The 16,603-nt window shown below is 23.3% G+C and overlaps 2 protein-coding genes across 4 annotated transcripts; one reads left to right on the top strand and one right to left on the bottom strand.

Moving 5' to 3' along the window:
* Nucleotides 1-12,260: 12,260 nt before the first annotated feature.
* Nucleotides 12,261-13,886, bottom strand: OCT59_004244 (uncharacterized protein). 3 transcript variants are annotated; one of them, XM_066148160.1, is made up of 4 exons: nucleotides 13,821-13,886; nucleotides 13,470-13,598; nucleotides 12,776-13,393; nucleotides 12,261-12,673 (listed from the first exon to the last, which is right to left on the bottom strand). In XM_066148160.1, exons 2-4 carry the CDS (start codon nucleotides 13,532-13,534, stop codon nucleotides 12,640-12,642), a joined length of 717 nt encoding a protein of 238 aa, XP_065996784.1. In that variant the 5' UTR covers nucleotides 13,535-13,598; nucleotides 13,821-13,886; the 3' UTR covers nucleotides 12,261-12,639. The 3 variants fall into 3 exon arrangements, with proteins under 3 accessions (XP_065996784.1, XP_065996783.1, XP_065996785.1); XM_066148159.1 differs by having other exon boundaries at nucleotides 13,470-13,856; XM_066148161.1 differs by lacking the exon at nucleotides 13,821-13,886 and having other exon boundaries at nucleotides 12,776-13,794.
* A 360-nt stretch (nucleotides 13,887-14,246) lies between these two features.
* On the top strand, nucleotides 14,247-15,642 carry OCT59_004243 (uncharacterized protein). The gene is made up of 5 exons (XM_066148158.1): nucleotides 14,247-14,279; nucleotides 14,334-14,391; nucleotides 14,467-15,004; nucleotides 15,108-15,209; nucleotides 15,270-15,642. The coding sequence occupies exons 1-5, from the start codon at nucleotides 14,265-14,267 to the stop codon at nucleotides 15,310-15,312; spliced, it is 756 nt and encodes a 251-aa protein (XP_065996782.1). The 5' UTR covers nucleotides 14,247-14,264; the 3' UTR covers nucleotides 15,313-15,642.
* Nucleotides 15,643-16,603: the final 961 nt, after the last annotated feature.

Below are 16,603 nucleotides of genomic sequence, written 5' to 3'. Positions count from 1 at the left end.
GATACATGAATTTAAACTTTATAATTTACAATAAAGTTATAATAGATTTTAAACTACAGTCAACCCTTATTATAATGAACCCTAGGGTTCAAACCTCAACTTTGCTATAAGATTATAGTGAAGATTTTAAGAGATTTGATTGGTTAATTCGTTATAGCGAAGGGAAATTTATTATAGTTGTCTGAAAAATTCACTATATCAAGGGTTCACTATATCAAGGTTTGACTGTAATATTTTATTAATTTAAATAATTATACAACTTTTATATAATATTATATTATTTAATTAATTATATAATAATAAAAAATATTATTATATAATATACATTATATTTATATTTTTTATTATTTTCATTAATAAATAAAAAAAAATATACTTTTAATATAAATAAAAAGTTTAAAGGTAATTTTATAAAGAAAATAAAAACTGGTTAATATTTATTCTTTTAAAAAAAAAGTTATAAAATTGAGTTAATCTAAAACTTATCTTTTATGCTAAAAATCTAAAATACAAAACTTATAAAATAATTAAACAGCTTCTAGTAAACTGTTTTTTTAATTAAAAAAAAAATTGTTTTAAAATTAAAACTTTAAAATTTACATATATGCCAGTAAAATTTTAATTGAATTTTTGAAATAATTTCTATATTTTTATCTGTTTTATAAAAAACTGCTTTAAAATAATATAAATTATAAACCAGAATTTTTAAAAATAATTATTAATAAAAAAAGTTTTAAAAATTTTAAAACTTATATAAAAATTCTAATATTTTAAAATCAGAGCTAAAATTTTTATAAAGTATAAAAAATATATTATACTTAATAAAAATTTAGTTATTAAAAGTTTTAATTTTTTTTTTTTTAATAATTGCAATATATTTACAAATTTATTAAAATAATATTAATAATTATACAAAAATTGTAAAAAACTATATATTTATTTTAATATAATTTAACTTATAAATTACTTGTTATTTTGTTATTTTTCTATAAAACTATATGTATACTGTTAGGTAATTATATTAGCTAATCAGGTAGGTAATATATATAGCAAATTGTCCCAAAATTTTTATTTAATAAATTATAAAATTCACATTAAAAATTTTAAGCAACTAATTTTACAAGCAATTTGTATAATAATATAAACTATTAAAAATCAGTAAAATTGACATAAAAAAATTTTTAATAATTTTTATGGTAATTTTAATACCAATTTTTAAGTAGTTTAATTGCAATTTTAATATAAAATTATTATTTTAAATTTTAATTTATTTATTTATTATGAATATACAAATTATTTATTTATACTTTTAAATTAAATCCAAAAAAAATACTATTTTTAGATGCCAACTTACAACAATATTAAAAAATCTAAAGAATTGATATTTATTTCTTAAATAATAAAAAAATTATATGCAAATTTGCATGCAATTTTCAACATTATTTAATTAATTATATATACAAAATTGCAATAATTAACTTAGAATTTTTTTATTTTTGCATAAAAAATATCATAAATATTATATTAAAAATATTATTTTAAATCATTTTTTTGTATAGTTGCCTTATAGATGAATTTTTGCATTTATAAAAATTGCAAAATTTATGAAATTTTACAGAGTTAATCGCATCGCGTTTCTCATTTATATATCCTAGAAGTCTGAAATTTACATATATTACGTATTTCATCTTGCTCTACAACTTTTATTAAGCTTAAAAAGAAGGTTTAGAAAGCTGATTTAAGCTTTACATATAGATAAAAAGTTGCTGACAATTAAATTATTAAAAAAAAATTGTGTGCAAATTTGCACGCAATTTTCAATATTGTTTAATTAATTATATATGTGAAATTCCAATAATTAACCTAAATTTTTTTTTATTTTTGCATAGAAAACATCATAAAGTTTATATTAAAAATATTATTTGGAATAGTTGTCTTATAGATGAATTTTTGCATTTGTAAAAATTGGCAAAATTTATGAAATTTTACAGAGTTAATCGTATTGCGTTTTTCATCTATATATCTTAAAATTCTAAAATTTACATATATTAAGTATTTCACCTTGCTTTACAATATTTATTAAGCTTGAAAAAAAGATTTAGAAGGCCGATTTAGGCTTTATATATAGATAAAAAGTTGTTAACAGTTAAATTATTAAAAAAAAATTGTATAGTAAATTTGCCTAAAACTTTAAATACCATGAATAATAATTACTTGCCATTAAATAATCATAAAAATTAATTAAAGTTTTTAGATTTATCACATCATGAATCAAATAACAGTATTTTTATGTCTCTAACATTAATAAATAATAAATTATATACTTTTCGTCAAAATGACAAAATACTAATTAAATTTATTTTGACAGATGTAATGTATTTTAACAGATATAATTAATTCATAGTAATTTTATAATAAATAGTGAATTGGTCCGTTTGCTGAAATATAACATAATTAATTAGTGGAGAAGTAGGACCCTGGATATCTAATATAAAGGTCATAATGGACTTTTGGCCAAAAACACCCCTTTTTGCTGAAACTCAAAAAATCGTTTTTTGTAAATATCTCAGCATCCAGTGATTCAATTTTAATGAACTTTTTTTTATTTTGTAGCACTCATTTAGCTCTACAATTTAAAGAAAAGTTCATCAAAATTGGACTACTAGATTAGTGTTTGGAATCGAATATATTCAAATATACTTGAGTATTCATTTAAATTTATAAAGTGTATTCGAATAATATTCGAATAAGTTAAATTTCCTTTTATAGTAATGATTTACATAATTTTTAGCCTGAATTATGATTTTAACTCAGTTAAATTTAAAGGATTTAATGCCCAATTAGAATTTTAACTATACTACACAAGTCTACAATAAATTACCGGATTTCTTTAAAAATGCTTGGTAATTTTCACATTGCATAAAAATACATAAGTTTTTGATGAAATCACTCAATTTTTTTTTATTTGAAAGATAATCCTTCGTAGATTTTATATCTTAAATAAAAAAAAATGTTTATAAGATATAAAAAAAATTATCTGATTATAAAATATGATAACTTTTTGAGGTTATTTTATATATTTATTTGCACATAGATAACTTTTAAAATTTCAAATATGTCAACCATTTTTATTTTGCATTTTTAACAACTACAATTGATTATCTTTCAAATAAAAAAATAATAATTATAATCTGTTAAAATTTGACAGACTTGTATATATCTTAAAAAATGCCTATTTTACTATATTTTACTATTATTTTTCAAGTTTATTAGTAATTTTCAGTAAAATTGGCATTTTTCTAGATATACAAAAGTCTGTCAATTTTCAATAGATTTTAATAAATTTTTTTTTATTTGAAAGCTAATCAGTTGTAGTTTTTAAAAATGTAATTAAAAATGTTATATAAATGACATTCTAAAACCTATCTATGTAAATAAATATACAAAATACAGTCAACTCCCTCTATAGTCACTCCCGTTATAGTCACATTCTACTATATAGTCACACCAGTTGAATGTTCAAAACACTTTATTATTAAAATCTATCCTATATAGTCACAATCTATCTATAGTCACTATCACACCTATCCTCAAAAATCTTATATTAAAAAGAACCGTTTATAATCACAGTTATATAAAGAATATATTAAATAACTTGGCATCTAATAATCGTACAAAGATGTACCATAGCTTGTTAGAATCGTCTCACTGAGACGAATCGAATGGTGGTAGTTTTATCCTTTTACGATCACTGGCTGATGAGTTATTCAACAAAATGTTAAGCATCGGCATTATTATATTCCTTGATTTACGTTTACTGCGCCATTTAACATTTTGCTAAATATCTCGGTACCTAGTGATTGTAAAAAGACGATTAATAGCTCGTTGGAATCGCCTCATCAAGACGAATCGAATGGTGGTAAGCTCATCTCTCTATGATCAATATTGACGGAGTTACTACTTAAAAACTATTTAATATTTTTTAATTTCGGAAATTGATCTAGTGATTGGATTTCGATGTATTTTATACCATTAGATTCGTCGCATCAAGACGAATCGAATGGTAGTAAGATCGTCTCTCTAGGATCAATATTGGCAGAGTTATTACACAAAAACCATTGATATTTTTTTAATTTCGGGAATTAATCTAGTGATTGGATTTCGATGTATTTTATACCATTAGAACCGTCTCATCAAGACGAATCGAATGGTAGTAAGATCGTCTCTCTAGGATCAATATTGGCAGAGTTATTACACAAAAACCATTGATATTTTTTTAATTTCGGGAATTAATCTAGTGATTGGATTTCGATGTATTTTATACCATTAGAACCGTCTCATCAAGACGAATCGAATGGCGGTAAGATCATCTCTCTACGATTAATATTGGAGGAGTTACGATACAATAAAGTTTTAAGTATAATTTTGGCCAAAATTATGTTAATTTTTGGCCGGAATTATGATATACTAATATAAGAAATTTTTTATATAGTCACATCTCTTTATAATCACCAAATATGGACTGTCCCAAATGTGTGACTATAAAGAGAGTTGACTGTAATTCTAAAAAAGGCTGTCATAATTAACAATTAGACAATTTTTTTCCATACTATAAAATATCCTTTTTTTATTTAAAATTTAAAATCTACAATGGACTAGCTTTCAAATAAAAAAAAATTTGAACGATTTCATCAGAAATTTATAAACTTTCATGCAATATGAAAATTACCAAGCATTTTTAAAGAAATCTGGTAATTTATTGTAGTCTTGTGTATATCTGGCTAAATGAATACTCAAATAACCACTATGCTTATTCAAATACTCGAATATACTCGAGTTATTCGAATAACTATTACATGATTCTAAACATTATACTAGATGCTGAGATATTTACAAAAAACGATTTTTTGAACCCCCTGAAAAATGGGCTAATCTGCCGAAAGTGTGACTTATGACCTGTTTTGGAGATATCTGGGGTCCTGGAGAAGTATAATAAATTATCAATAAAAAATTCATAAATCTTTAAACTACTATTACTTGTTATATATTAATGTTATAGACATATAACTAGTACCATTGGATGCGCCTTGATGAGATGAATCTAATGAACTATTGTACAATCTTATATAACCACTGGATAATGAAATAATTGGATATTTTTACATGATAAAATTTTAGTATTATTTTTTTATATTTTATCTTTAAACTATTATATATGATAAACTACACTAAATAACCTGCTGTTTTTTTTATTTTATTTAAAAAACATCAGTAATTTTATTGAAAAAATGTTATTTCTTTTTTAACAAATATTTTTCATATTAAAATTTCTAAATTATGTATTTTTTTTTAAGATTTCTAAAATTAAACTAAGCATGCACTTATTATAAAGCTATTAAAATTATATATTATATGTAATTTCATCTTCTTTACAACTTTACTTGATAGTAAAAAGTATATTTAGAATATCAATTTTTATTTTTATATATAGTATATTTTTCCAATCGGCAAATTTTAAAAATGAATATTATTACTAAATTTAGTTGTATCACTAATAAATTTCATGATTGAACGTCAAAATTTATTTTTATTAATTAAATATGATTTTGATTTTTAACATAAAAAAAATTTGTACCATCTCAATTATTAATAAATTTATTTTTTTTAATAATTAAATATTATTTTTAAAAATTGCATGCAAATTTAAATGCAAAACACTTTAGGAGATAAAAAAATATATACAGTCATCTTCCCTTATAATCAGACGTCTCGGGACTGTCAAGTGCTGTGATTATAAGAAAGTGTTCTTATAACGGAATCCTTCCATATAGTCACATATATGTAATGATATGAGAAAATGTGACTATATTTTTTTATCCAATTAAAGTTAGTAAAACATCAACAAGAATCAGCGTTTTTTTTTTTAAAAAAAATAAATTCTTTTTTTTTTAAAGCATAATGATTTATTATTATAATATTAGATATTACGATTAATACAAAAAAATAGAACACATTTATCTGAAATTGATTTTATCATTAAAAAACTATAACAAAGATATTAATTATTCAAAAATTTATCAAGTGTATTCTACCTTCTTGAATTGGTTTCTTTAACTTTTGTCAAATGAAGATATTTTTGAAAAGTACGTAAATCATTAGTATTATATTGAGCTGAATCATCATGCTGTTCAAAATATTTAATAAAAGTTTGCAAACTATTAACTGCTTGTTGTGTTAATACAATAGGTATTTTTTCATCAGAAGTATCACTATCATCTTCATTTTCTTCAAAGTGTACAAGATTTATAATTTGTTCATCGGTAAGAATATCTTCAGTTGGAATAGAAGAATCAAATTCCTGTAAATAATCACATATATCATCAATTTCCAGCAAATTCAAAAGATATTCAATTTCTTCTTCAAAGTCAGACTCTTGGTCCACATCATTTGTAATATTATCCATATCATCTTCATTTATATTAGACGGAAGAATTCCAGTTTTTTTCCAACAATTCTGAATAGTTATTTCTGTAACATTATTCCATGATTTGGCAATTTGGTCAATAGCTTCTTTGACATTTAGCTTATTTCTAATTAAACATCCCTTATTATTAATATAAATTCCAAAAAAAATATATATTTTTTTTTTAAGACTTACTTTTCTTGATCAATTCCTCTATCAAACTGATGAATCAAATATCTACAAAATTTCCGTTTATATTTGGCTTTAAAACTTTGAATAATTCCCGCATCTATAGGTTGAAGATGAGATGTGATGTTAGGAGGAAGACACTGGTAAAAAAATGGTCTATCCTACACATATCCTACACATATCTTACATATATCGGGTACTCAAAATGTAGAAAATCATACACAAATAATACACATATCATATACATATCGGGTACTTATATATATAGTATACCTATACGTGCCTGATATATGTATGATATATATATTAGTACCCGATATGTGTATGATATGTGTATTATTTGTGTATGATTTTCTACATTTTGAGTACCCAATATGTGTAAGATATGTGTAGGATAAATCATTTTTTTACCAGTGTAGATAAACAAGCTTTATGTTAGTAAGCTTAATATCAGGTTTTTTTTTATTCTTTTTTGATTTGTTTTTTATCCTATTTTGAGCAGATTTTGATGATTCAGCAACATTTTCTTCTTCACTACTATTACACTTATTTTCACTTAAATTACTTGAAATTGGAATCTCTCTATTAGTAATATCTTCAAGTGTTTTTGGATTAAAATGAGACTACGCATTATCAATAATAAGTAAAATATTTCAATTTTCCATACGAAACCAGTTAGGGCAATGACAGATATTACCTAATATCAGTTTATTATAAGAGCTTACCCCCCTCCTCCAGGTAAGATATATTATATATATAATTTCCTTATATAGTATATACTATATGTAACCTAAGATTTTCAATTACCCCCCTCCCCTTAGAATATTAGGTAATATCTGTCACTGCCCTTATCAAGATAGTGAAGCCATTCAATAAAGATATCAGATCTCATCCAAGCCTTTGAATTGGTACGGTAAATTACAGGGAGTGCAGATTTATTAATATTTTTAAAGCAACAGGAATTGAGTGATTTTCCAATAACAAGAGGGGGAAACTTGTGTGTGAATCAGTGGCATTAACATAAAAAAGAACTGAGAGCCGATTTTTATCCTAAATTAATGTACAATGTAGATTTAAGAAAAAAAGCATCATATAAAATAAATAAATTGCAAAACTAATTTTGCTTTGTAAACTTGATGTTTTACCTTTTTTCGGCTAGATATTTTGCCTGTGCTAAGAGTTTTACTCAGTTCCATTCAGAAGAATAAGCCTATTTCATCTGCATTATAAATATCTTCCCTATTATAATTAGTCAAAATCTCTTGCAATTTTAAACGTTTATCTGATAATGTAACTAACGGTGCACTATTCGCCTCACCAGAAAAATTAATTTTATGAAAACCATTACGTTTTTTGAATTTATGTACCCAGCCATTACCGCATTTTATTTTGTCTTCAACTCCTAATGATCCTGCAAATTCTATACCCTTTTCTTGTAAAATCATATGTTTTTAAAGGAATACCAGCAGTTACAACTATGAAGTCCAAAGTTGTATAGCTTTGTCTAATTCTGGAAATAAAACAGGTTGTTGGCGAAAAGTATGTGTTGTTTGAAAATTTGAAAGAACTGCAAGTCATTTGTTTCAGTCTTGCCATATTTTAGCAATAGTTGACCTGTCAGTATTTTTTCCAGAATATTTTGTGTTAAAGTGTAAAGCAATATCAGTCTATTTTTTATTTGGATTTGCTTGCATATATTCACATATTTCTTTTTTCATCTCAAAACTAATAGAGGTACGGGATCTTTTTGTCAAATGATTAGGTGGCATTGTAAAAAAAATGAGATAGGAAATTGTGGAAAAATACCAATTTGACTACTATTATATATCGGGTATTTTTATAGTTTAAACAATTTCACAATTTTCATAATACGTATTACTTTATTAAAGCGTATATCTCATGTTTTTATGCTTTATTAAAATACGAATCTCGTGATTTTATACTTATTAAATAAAGTCTATGAAGTCTTTATAATTTGCTGGTGATAATTTGTATTACTTTATAACTTATTATAATTGGTTAGTGATTATAAAGAAGGAATTTTTCTTATGTTTATTATTTCTTTGGGCTAACACTTTGGCATGATTATGACTATAAAACTATTGTGATTATAAAGAAGTAATTTTATATATAAAAAATTGGGACCAATGAATAATGTGACCAAAGAGAAGTTGTGAATATATAGGGGTGACTATAGGGAAGGACGACTATATATATAAATTTTGTACAGTTAACCTTTATTATAACGGACTCTAGGTTTCAAACCTCAACTTCGCTATAGGGCTATAATGAAGATTTTAAAAGATTTAATTGGTTAATTCGTTATAGTAAGGGAAAATTTATTATAGTTGTCTGAAAAATTTACTATATCAAGGGTTTGCTATATCAAGATTTGACTGTAAACCATTCTATAATAATAAAATAAAAATAAAATAAAAAACCAAGATTTTTATGAATCTTGGTTTCACATTCACCAAAAGTCCACTGAACCTATAAAAAAAAAAACAGTTAGTAAACCATTCTAAAATAATAAAAAATAAAAAAAATAAAATCAAAATTTATAATACGAACCTTGGTTCCTTATTTTTCAAAAATCAGAAGTCCTTTAGAACCTAAAAAAAAGAAAAGAATGGTTATTAATAACTGTTCATAATATTTAAAAAAATAAATAAAAAAATAAAACTAAAATTCATACTTACGAATCTTAGTTTTTTCCGTTCTTCAGAATTCAGAAGTCCACCCGAATCTAAAATAAAAGAAAAGAACAGTTATTAGTAACCATTCATAATATTTTTTTAAAAAAAAAATAAAAAAAATAAAACCGAGATTCATATATACTTACGAATTTTGGTTTTTTCTATTCTTCGAAATTTGGAAGTCTACCCGAATATAAAAAAAAAGAAAAGAACAATTATTAATAACCGTTTATAATATTAAAAAAAAGAAAAAAACCAAGATTCGTATTTACGAATCTTTGGTTTTTTTGTTCTTCAAAAGTCCATCTAAGCCTTCTAAATGAATGTCTTAGATCTACAAAAGAAAAAAATGAAAACCTTAGTGAAATGTTTCGTTAAAAAAAAGTAAAAATTCGAAGGTATATACCTTCAAAATACCATAAACCATATAACCAAAAAAGTTTTAAAGCTATAGGAAGAAAAGAAAAAAGGGAAAAAGAATAAGGGAAAAGGAAAAGAAGGGAAAGAAGAATGAAGGAAAGAAAAGAGAAAGGAAGAAAAAAAGAACGAAAGAAAGGAAAAAAGAAAAAAAAGGAAAGAGAAACGAAAGGAAAGGAAATAAAGGAAGGAAATGAAGAAAGGGAAAGAGGAAAAAAGAAAATTAAAAAAGTTTAAAAAAAAATGCAATAAAATAATCCTTTTTTAAACTTTTAATACACGTAATGTGTAACACATAATGTTTAATTAACATAATTCAACAAGGTTGAATATATGTCTAATCATAAATTATTATTAATTGAAGTTAAATTTTTTAATTTTAGTCAAATATAAGCTAAATTGTATTAAGACTGAATATTCCTTTTTCAACTAGTGCAACATTTTTATAATTAATTTAATGAAAAAAATATTGCAAAATATTTTTCAAAGTAATTTTAATTAAAAAATATTTTTGCAATATTATAACAAAAAAATGTTGTGAACCATTGTTCAAAGTAATTATAATTAAAAAATATTTTCACAATATTTTTTATTATAGGATTAAACCAATCCTTAATTATTTTTTTTAATATAATTTAGATACTGAAATGAAGCAATTTTTTTGGTTTGATCCTGAATTACTTTTCAACCAAGACTAATCCAGATCATTTAGAGCTTTAAATAAAAACTTTATATATATTCAGAAATATTTACTATACATTATTTTTAATAGTTTAATGCATTTTTGTTTTAAAAAGAAATTCAAATAGAAGAAAATGGTAGTTTGGATAAAAGGTAAAAAAAAAACTAGCTATAACTAAAATTTTATATTGATATAAATTAAATAATTATTTTATTATATTTATATAATTACCATATTTTTTCAAAATTAGTCATTAAAAAACTTATGAGATGTACTTAATTTTAAAAGTTTTTTTACTAATATTTTATATAAAAATCTTTTTATCAAAGTTCAAAAAATTGGTAAAACTTAGAAGTACTTAATTTTGAAAGGTAATTAATTTTGAAAAAAATACAGTATATAGTTGTAAAATAAAAATTATTAAATTTTATAGTCTAACAGATAATAACATCAGGCATTTATTTGTTAAGATAATGTATAATTTAATATATTACCTATTTAATTAGCCAGTATGAAGTATAAACATCTGATAGTATATATATGAAATTTCTGAAAGAAATGACAAATGATTTACAAGTTAATAATATTAAAATAGTTAGTTTTTTACATTTTTGTATAATTACTAATATGTATTTTAATAAATTTGTAAATGTATTGTGATTAGCAAAAAAAAAAAATAAATAAATAAAAATTATTTTTTATCAAAATTCTATTTGTAGTATTATGATTTAATAGTTAGCATTTTTTTAAATTACAATTATAAATAAAATGTACTTTTTAAATAAAAATTATGTCTCCATTTATTTTCTATAAATTCAAATAATCTTATTAAAAAAATAATAATTTTCTTTTAACTTTAAATATAATTTTAAGTACTTTATTAAAACTTTAAATTTAGTTCTAGCAGAAAAACACTTTTAATATACAAAGCTTTATTATTTTCACTATATTATACTTTGTTTAACACAAAATGGTCTAATATATTACTTGCTAATCATAAAAGAAGATGAAAACTTAAGCTACAATAATATGCAGATATTTGGAAAAAACCTTTAAAATGGATACTTTTAGAATATACAATATAGAAAGAGCAACTCTAAACAGTGTTAATTTTTCAATAAAAAGTTACTGTGCAGATAGCACACAATTTATTGAATCTTACTGTGCGGCAAAGTGGTATGGCTATACTACTATAATAGGTACTGTAATACAGGACCTCACTTACTTATAAGATAGGTCACCTCCAAGCCTAAGATAAAAATCATATATAAAATTCTTTGCAGATCCTACTATAAAAGTAAATTTTATGTTACATTGTTATGATTTTTTTCCTTTTTAGCTAATTAACCAATAGAATTTAAGAAAAAAGTAAGGTAAAAACTATTAGTAAAGGCCAATTTTCTACGGTGACTTTTATTATAAGTAAGCGGGATTCTTGTAATACATATGCATCCAATCACATGAGGATATTTCAAAATTTTTTGTGCACATGCCATACATCCTTTCTAAAAAAGATGTGTGCAAAATTTTGATCATGTGCACTGCGTACATATCACACAGTGACTGACTCTAAACAAATTCTTTATTAATAAGTAGTTTATTACTTTTTTTATAAATTCATATACAGTTTTGATTTAATTAATTAATTATATACTTTAATATTACATATATTTTAACTAGTTTTACAACTTTTATTAAGTTCAAAGGATGCATTATTTTAACTTTATATTGAGAAATTTAATTAATAACTTATAAACTTTTTAAATATAAAAATAGGAATAAACTTATAAATTGGTAATAAATGTTTTAATTTCAGTTATATTTGTTATATTTCAAATTTCTTTATTTATAAAATAATAATTATTAAATAAAGTAAAATCTTAACTTAAAAGATATTAGGTTTATACTTATTTGGTAAAAATATTTTTTTGTGTAATATTACTAAGAATAAGTATCATGTATTATTATTAAAATTCTGTTAACAGATTATTCTATTTTTATATATAGATCATTTATGATTTTTTATATTATATCATAGGTAAGTTTTGAATTCTTTTTCTATAAAATTGTATGATAATTTTAATATTAATAATCAATGGATATTTATTAAATATATTATACCATTTTAGAAATCACTGTTGATTTCACGTAGTATTAAATTTATAGGGCCATCTCTATAAGCAATGTATTATTTATGTTTCTTCTAGATAATTATCAGGTCCATACCTATAAAAATAATGATTTCATTAAATTAAAAAAAAAGTAAGAAAATTATATCTCCATTAGCCTTAGCTATATGGGCGATGATTATTATTTTATTTTACTTACGCTCCAATTCCTTGAGTATAAATCCCTAAAGTTATACCACCGACAACTTGAGAAATGGGATGATTAAATCTAGTAAAAAAAGCTAAAGAATAAAATATTTGCCAATGATGTAGATGAATTCTAGCCACTTTGTTATAAGGTTGAGGCTGTTCAGGTTCTGCATCGGGAGTCGTTCCAGTTGTAGCATTTTGAGCTTCAGTATCAGTTTGTTGTTGTGTTTCTGATCCATTCTCGTTTGTTAGTGGCTGTTGTTTTTTGGGCATCCTTTTAAAAATACTTATCACTTTTAAGTAAAATTTTGTTAAAAATCGTGTATTTTGTTCTTGTTTTGCAATTAATGCAAACATCATTAAAATTGGGAGTATTACTAAACTTCCTAAATACCAAGCTATATATACATCATTTTTTTCTCTAAAATTATTTACATTCATTAGTTGTATAGCTAAATAAATGTGAAATCCAGCCATTACTAATACGGCGACAACTGCTGCTACAAATAACATCCACATTTTAATTGTCCAATTACGCCACGTTATTAATGATTGTTTTGCAAATGGAAGTTCTGATAATAAAGCAAATCCAAATAATGCAAGATAAAAAGATAATATCATAATCCAGCTGTATATAAATCGAGAGAAAATTTAATGATTATTATCTGTTTATTAATAAACTAATAAAAAAAGAAATTACGTACTTGAAGGTTCTTGCATAACCACCAAGAACAAATACGATAAAACCATATCTAACAAGTGCCATCATGTCACTAAAATGATTTGAAGGTGTTTTAACGTCTAATTCCCAACGAAAAAATCCGCCTATAATTCTATATAACGGATACGCAATTATAACAAATGCTATATTAAAATAAATATAAGTAAGAGGTTCAAAAGAACCAAAATCCCAAAGTGAAATACTAATTAAACCATCTGGAAATGGAGATTTCGGAAACGCGTCAACTGGAAATGGTTTTTCAGACATAATATTATCTTAACGCGGTGGTATGAAAAAATCATTTTTTTATTTATAAAGAATAGAAAATTCATACATTTATGGGCTTATACTGTTTAATGCTTATACAGACGAAATTTCCTTCAGGAGTAATCTACAATGCATTATAATTGTGCACATGAATATTGGCTTAATTTATTCATTTATTCTGTGTTCTATTTGTTTGTAATCCTTTTTAAGATCCTACTATACAAATAAGGGATAGACACTTAACGTCCAACGTCCATTTATAAAATTTAGTTTGACCAAACTTGAAAAAAATCGAATTGTAGCATTGCGAAATGAGTTGCCAAGAGATTTTTTCCTACCTATTGCGATGTGATGTAAACTTGTAAACTGCCAAGCTTTTAGTTGTCTTAGTTGTATTTTATCATTATGCATAAATAGTGTCCAAATAAGTCACGTGAGGATCGACGTTTTGTCTAATAAAACAATGACGCGTGAGATTATCGTGCGGATTATCAATTGTTGACATTTACTCATGAGCGAAGAAAATGTAAGATATAATTTATTTCTCTTTTTTTTACCTTATTGACATTTCTTTTTGTAGTCAAAAGATAAAGAGACTCCAGACTTTCAAAAAGAGGACTGGTATACTGATGCACTTGGTAAAATTGTTAACTTTTTCCTCAAACGCCATTTTTTCGAGAATAAAAATTAATTTCTAAATAAAATAATAATAGAGTACTGGTCAGAAAAACCAGCGACAATAGACGGAGTTTTGGGAGGATATGGCGAAATAGATGAAATAGATGTAGAAGGTTCGAGGTTATTTATTAGTGAATATATATATGGGAAAAAAGGAGCACGTAATAGAATAATATCTTCCCCAAGAATAAGTGATGAATATGCGTGCGATTGTGGAGCTGGTATAGGAAGAGTGACAAAACATTTTTTGTTAAGAATATTTAAAAAAGTTGACTTAGTAGAATATACGCCAAAATTTATTAAACAAGCTGAAAATGATTTCCTTAAAAAAGAAAAAGAGGAAGGTAGAATTGGAGAATTTATTTGCAGTGGATTACAAGAATTTATGCCGAAAGAAGGAAAATATGATTTAATTTGGTGTCAATGGGTGCTTGGACATTTAAAAGATGATGACTTAATCAAATTTTTTGAGAGATGTAAAAAAGGATTAAAACCTAAAGGTTTAATTGGAGTTAAAGAGAATGTTTCTGTGATTGGTTATCAATTTGATGAAACTGATAGTAGTGTTACCAGGCACGTTTATCGTTTAAAAATTTGCAAATTAAAATGATTAACATATATATACTTATTCTTAACTAATTATTTATTCGCTAAAATATCCTTATAAATTACACAGATCAGATGAAATTTATAAAAAAATTTTTCAAAAATCTGGATTAAAAATTGTAAAAGAAGAAATACAACATGGAATGCCGGAAGAATTATTTGAAGTTAAAATGTAAGTTTCTTTTGTTGATTGATTTATCCAATTATTTCTTACTTATTTTTATTTCTATAGGTATGCTCTTGAAAATGTTGATAATCAAAATCAGGAGAAATAAGAATAGAAAACGAAGAGTGAAAATCATTGCACTTTCATTTATTTTATATGAATTGATTACATTATTAGTGATTTCTTTTTTTTTTGCACATCATAAAATCACATCAAATTCAAAACTTTTATCATAGATAAATTTTACATTACTTTAGTAATTAACGGCCACCTTTCAAAATCAGTGGTTTATTTAACTATTTTTAATTTGTCAATGCAAATGATTTTAAAGTAATATTTTGTAACATAAATCAATACGTGATTTATTAAATTAGATCAATCTGATTGACTCAAATTTTATTTCACTATTTATGTAATTTATATATATAAAAAAGCTTTTAAAACTATAATTTTATACAGATATTTATAATATTTTTTCACTATAAATAGCAAAGTAAATAGCAATGCCCCTTCTCCTATAAATAGTTTATAACCTTTACTTATAAAAAAACTATTTGTAAAATATTAAAATTAATATATATGTGTATAAATATATACTATATATATCTATTAAAAAAAATTGTAAAAATTTCAAAAAGCCTTAAATTATACACTACTTGGACAAAAGTAGCGGGAATTCATCATATTTTATTAATTACTCAAAAACATACATATTAATAATACTTGAAATTTTAATATATAATAACATAGATAATAAAGAATATATATTCAAAATTTCATAGTTCTAGCCTTCATACAACTATGTTAATTAAAAAAAGAAATTTGGTAATTAGCAACAGTACTATTGTTTTTATAATTTAATTTTCTCTCCATTTTTTTTATAATCCATATAAAAACAAAAACTAGAAAAAAGATATTTGATGTATATATATTAATTAAAGAACCTGTACCACTACATATTAAAATTTCTGATATAATTATTATGTATAATTCCTAATAAACTGACAGTATCAGACTATTTGTTTATTTTTATTATATAATATATAGATAATTGTTAAAATTTCTTTCTGAGTTTTCTTTAATTAATGTAGTTGTATGAATGCTAGAACAATGAAATTTTGAATATATATTCTGTATTGTCTACATCATCACATATTAAAATTTCAGGTATTATTATTATGTACATTTTCAAGTAATTAATAAAATATGAATTCCCGCTACTTTTGTCCAAGTAGTGTATATTATACTATATATATTATATAAACCCTACACTAAATTACCAGATTTTATAAAATTTACTTAGTAATATATAGTGAAATTAATGATTTTGGGGCTGCATAAAAGTTTATGAATTTTTAATAAAATTCAACTAGAGTTTTTTTTTTAAAAAAAAGCCAATC

The sequence above is a fragment of the Rhizophagus irregularis genome, chromosome 12 (genome assembly GCF_026210795.1).
Source record: "Rhizophagus irregularis chromosome 12, complete sequence".
Taxonomy (NCBI): domain Eukaryota; kingdom Fungi; phylum Glomeromycota; class Glomeromycetes; order Glomerales; family Glomeraceae; genus Rhizophagus; species Rhizophagus irregularis.
This window is presented reverse-complemented; position numbering and strand designations above follow the sequence as displayed.

Excerpts from the sequence above, each read along its gene's own strand:
- OCT59_004244 (XM_066148159.1), bottom strand. The coding sequence starts at position 13,753 with ATGTCTGAAAAACCATTTCCAGTTGACGCGTTTCCGAAATCTCCATTT. Across the intron at positions 13,394-13,469 it reads GGTTATGCAAGAACCTTCAA|CTGGATTATGATATTATCTT; the intron begins GTACGTAATTTC and ends ATTTATATACAG. Across the intron at positions 12,674-12,775 it reads TATACTCAAGGAATTGGAGC|GTATGGACCTGATAATTATC; the intron begins GTAAGTAAAATA and ends TTATTTTTATAG.
- OCT59_004243 (XM_066148158.1), top strand. Across the intron at positions 14,392-14,466 it reads CTGGTATACTGATGCACTTG|AGTACTGGTCAGAAAAACCA; the intron begins GTAAAATTGTTA and ends AAATAATAATAG. Across the intron at positions 15,005-15,107 it reads ACTGATAGTAGTGTTACCAG|ATCAGATGAAATTTATAAAA; the intron begins GCACGTTTATCG and ends TAAATTACACAG.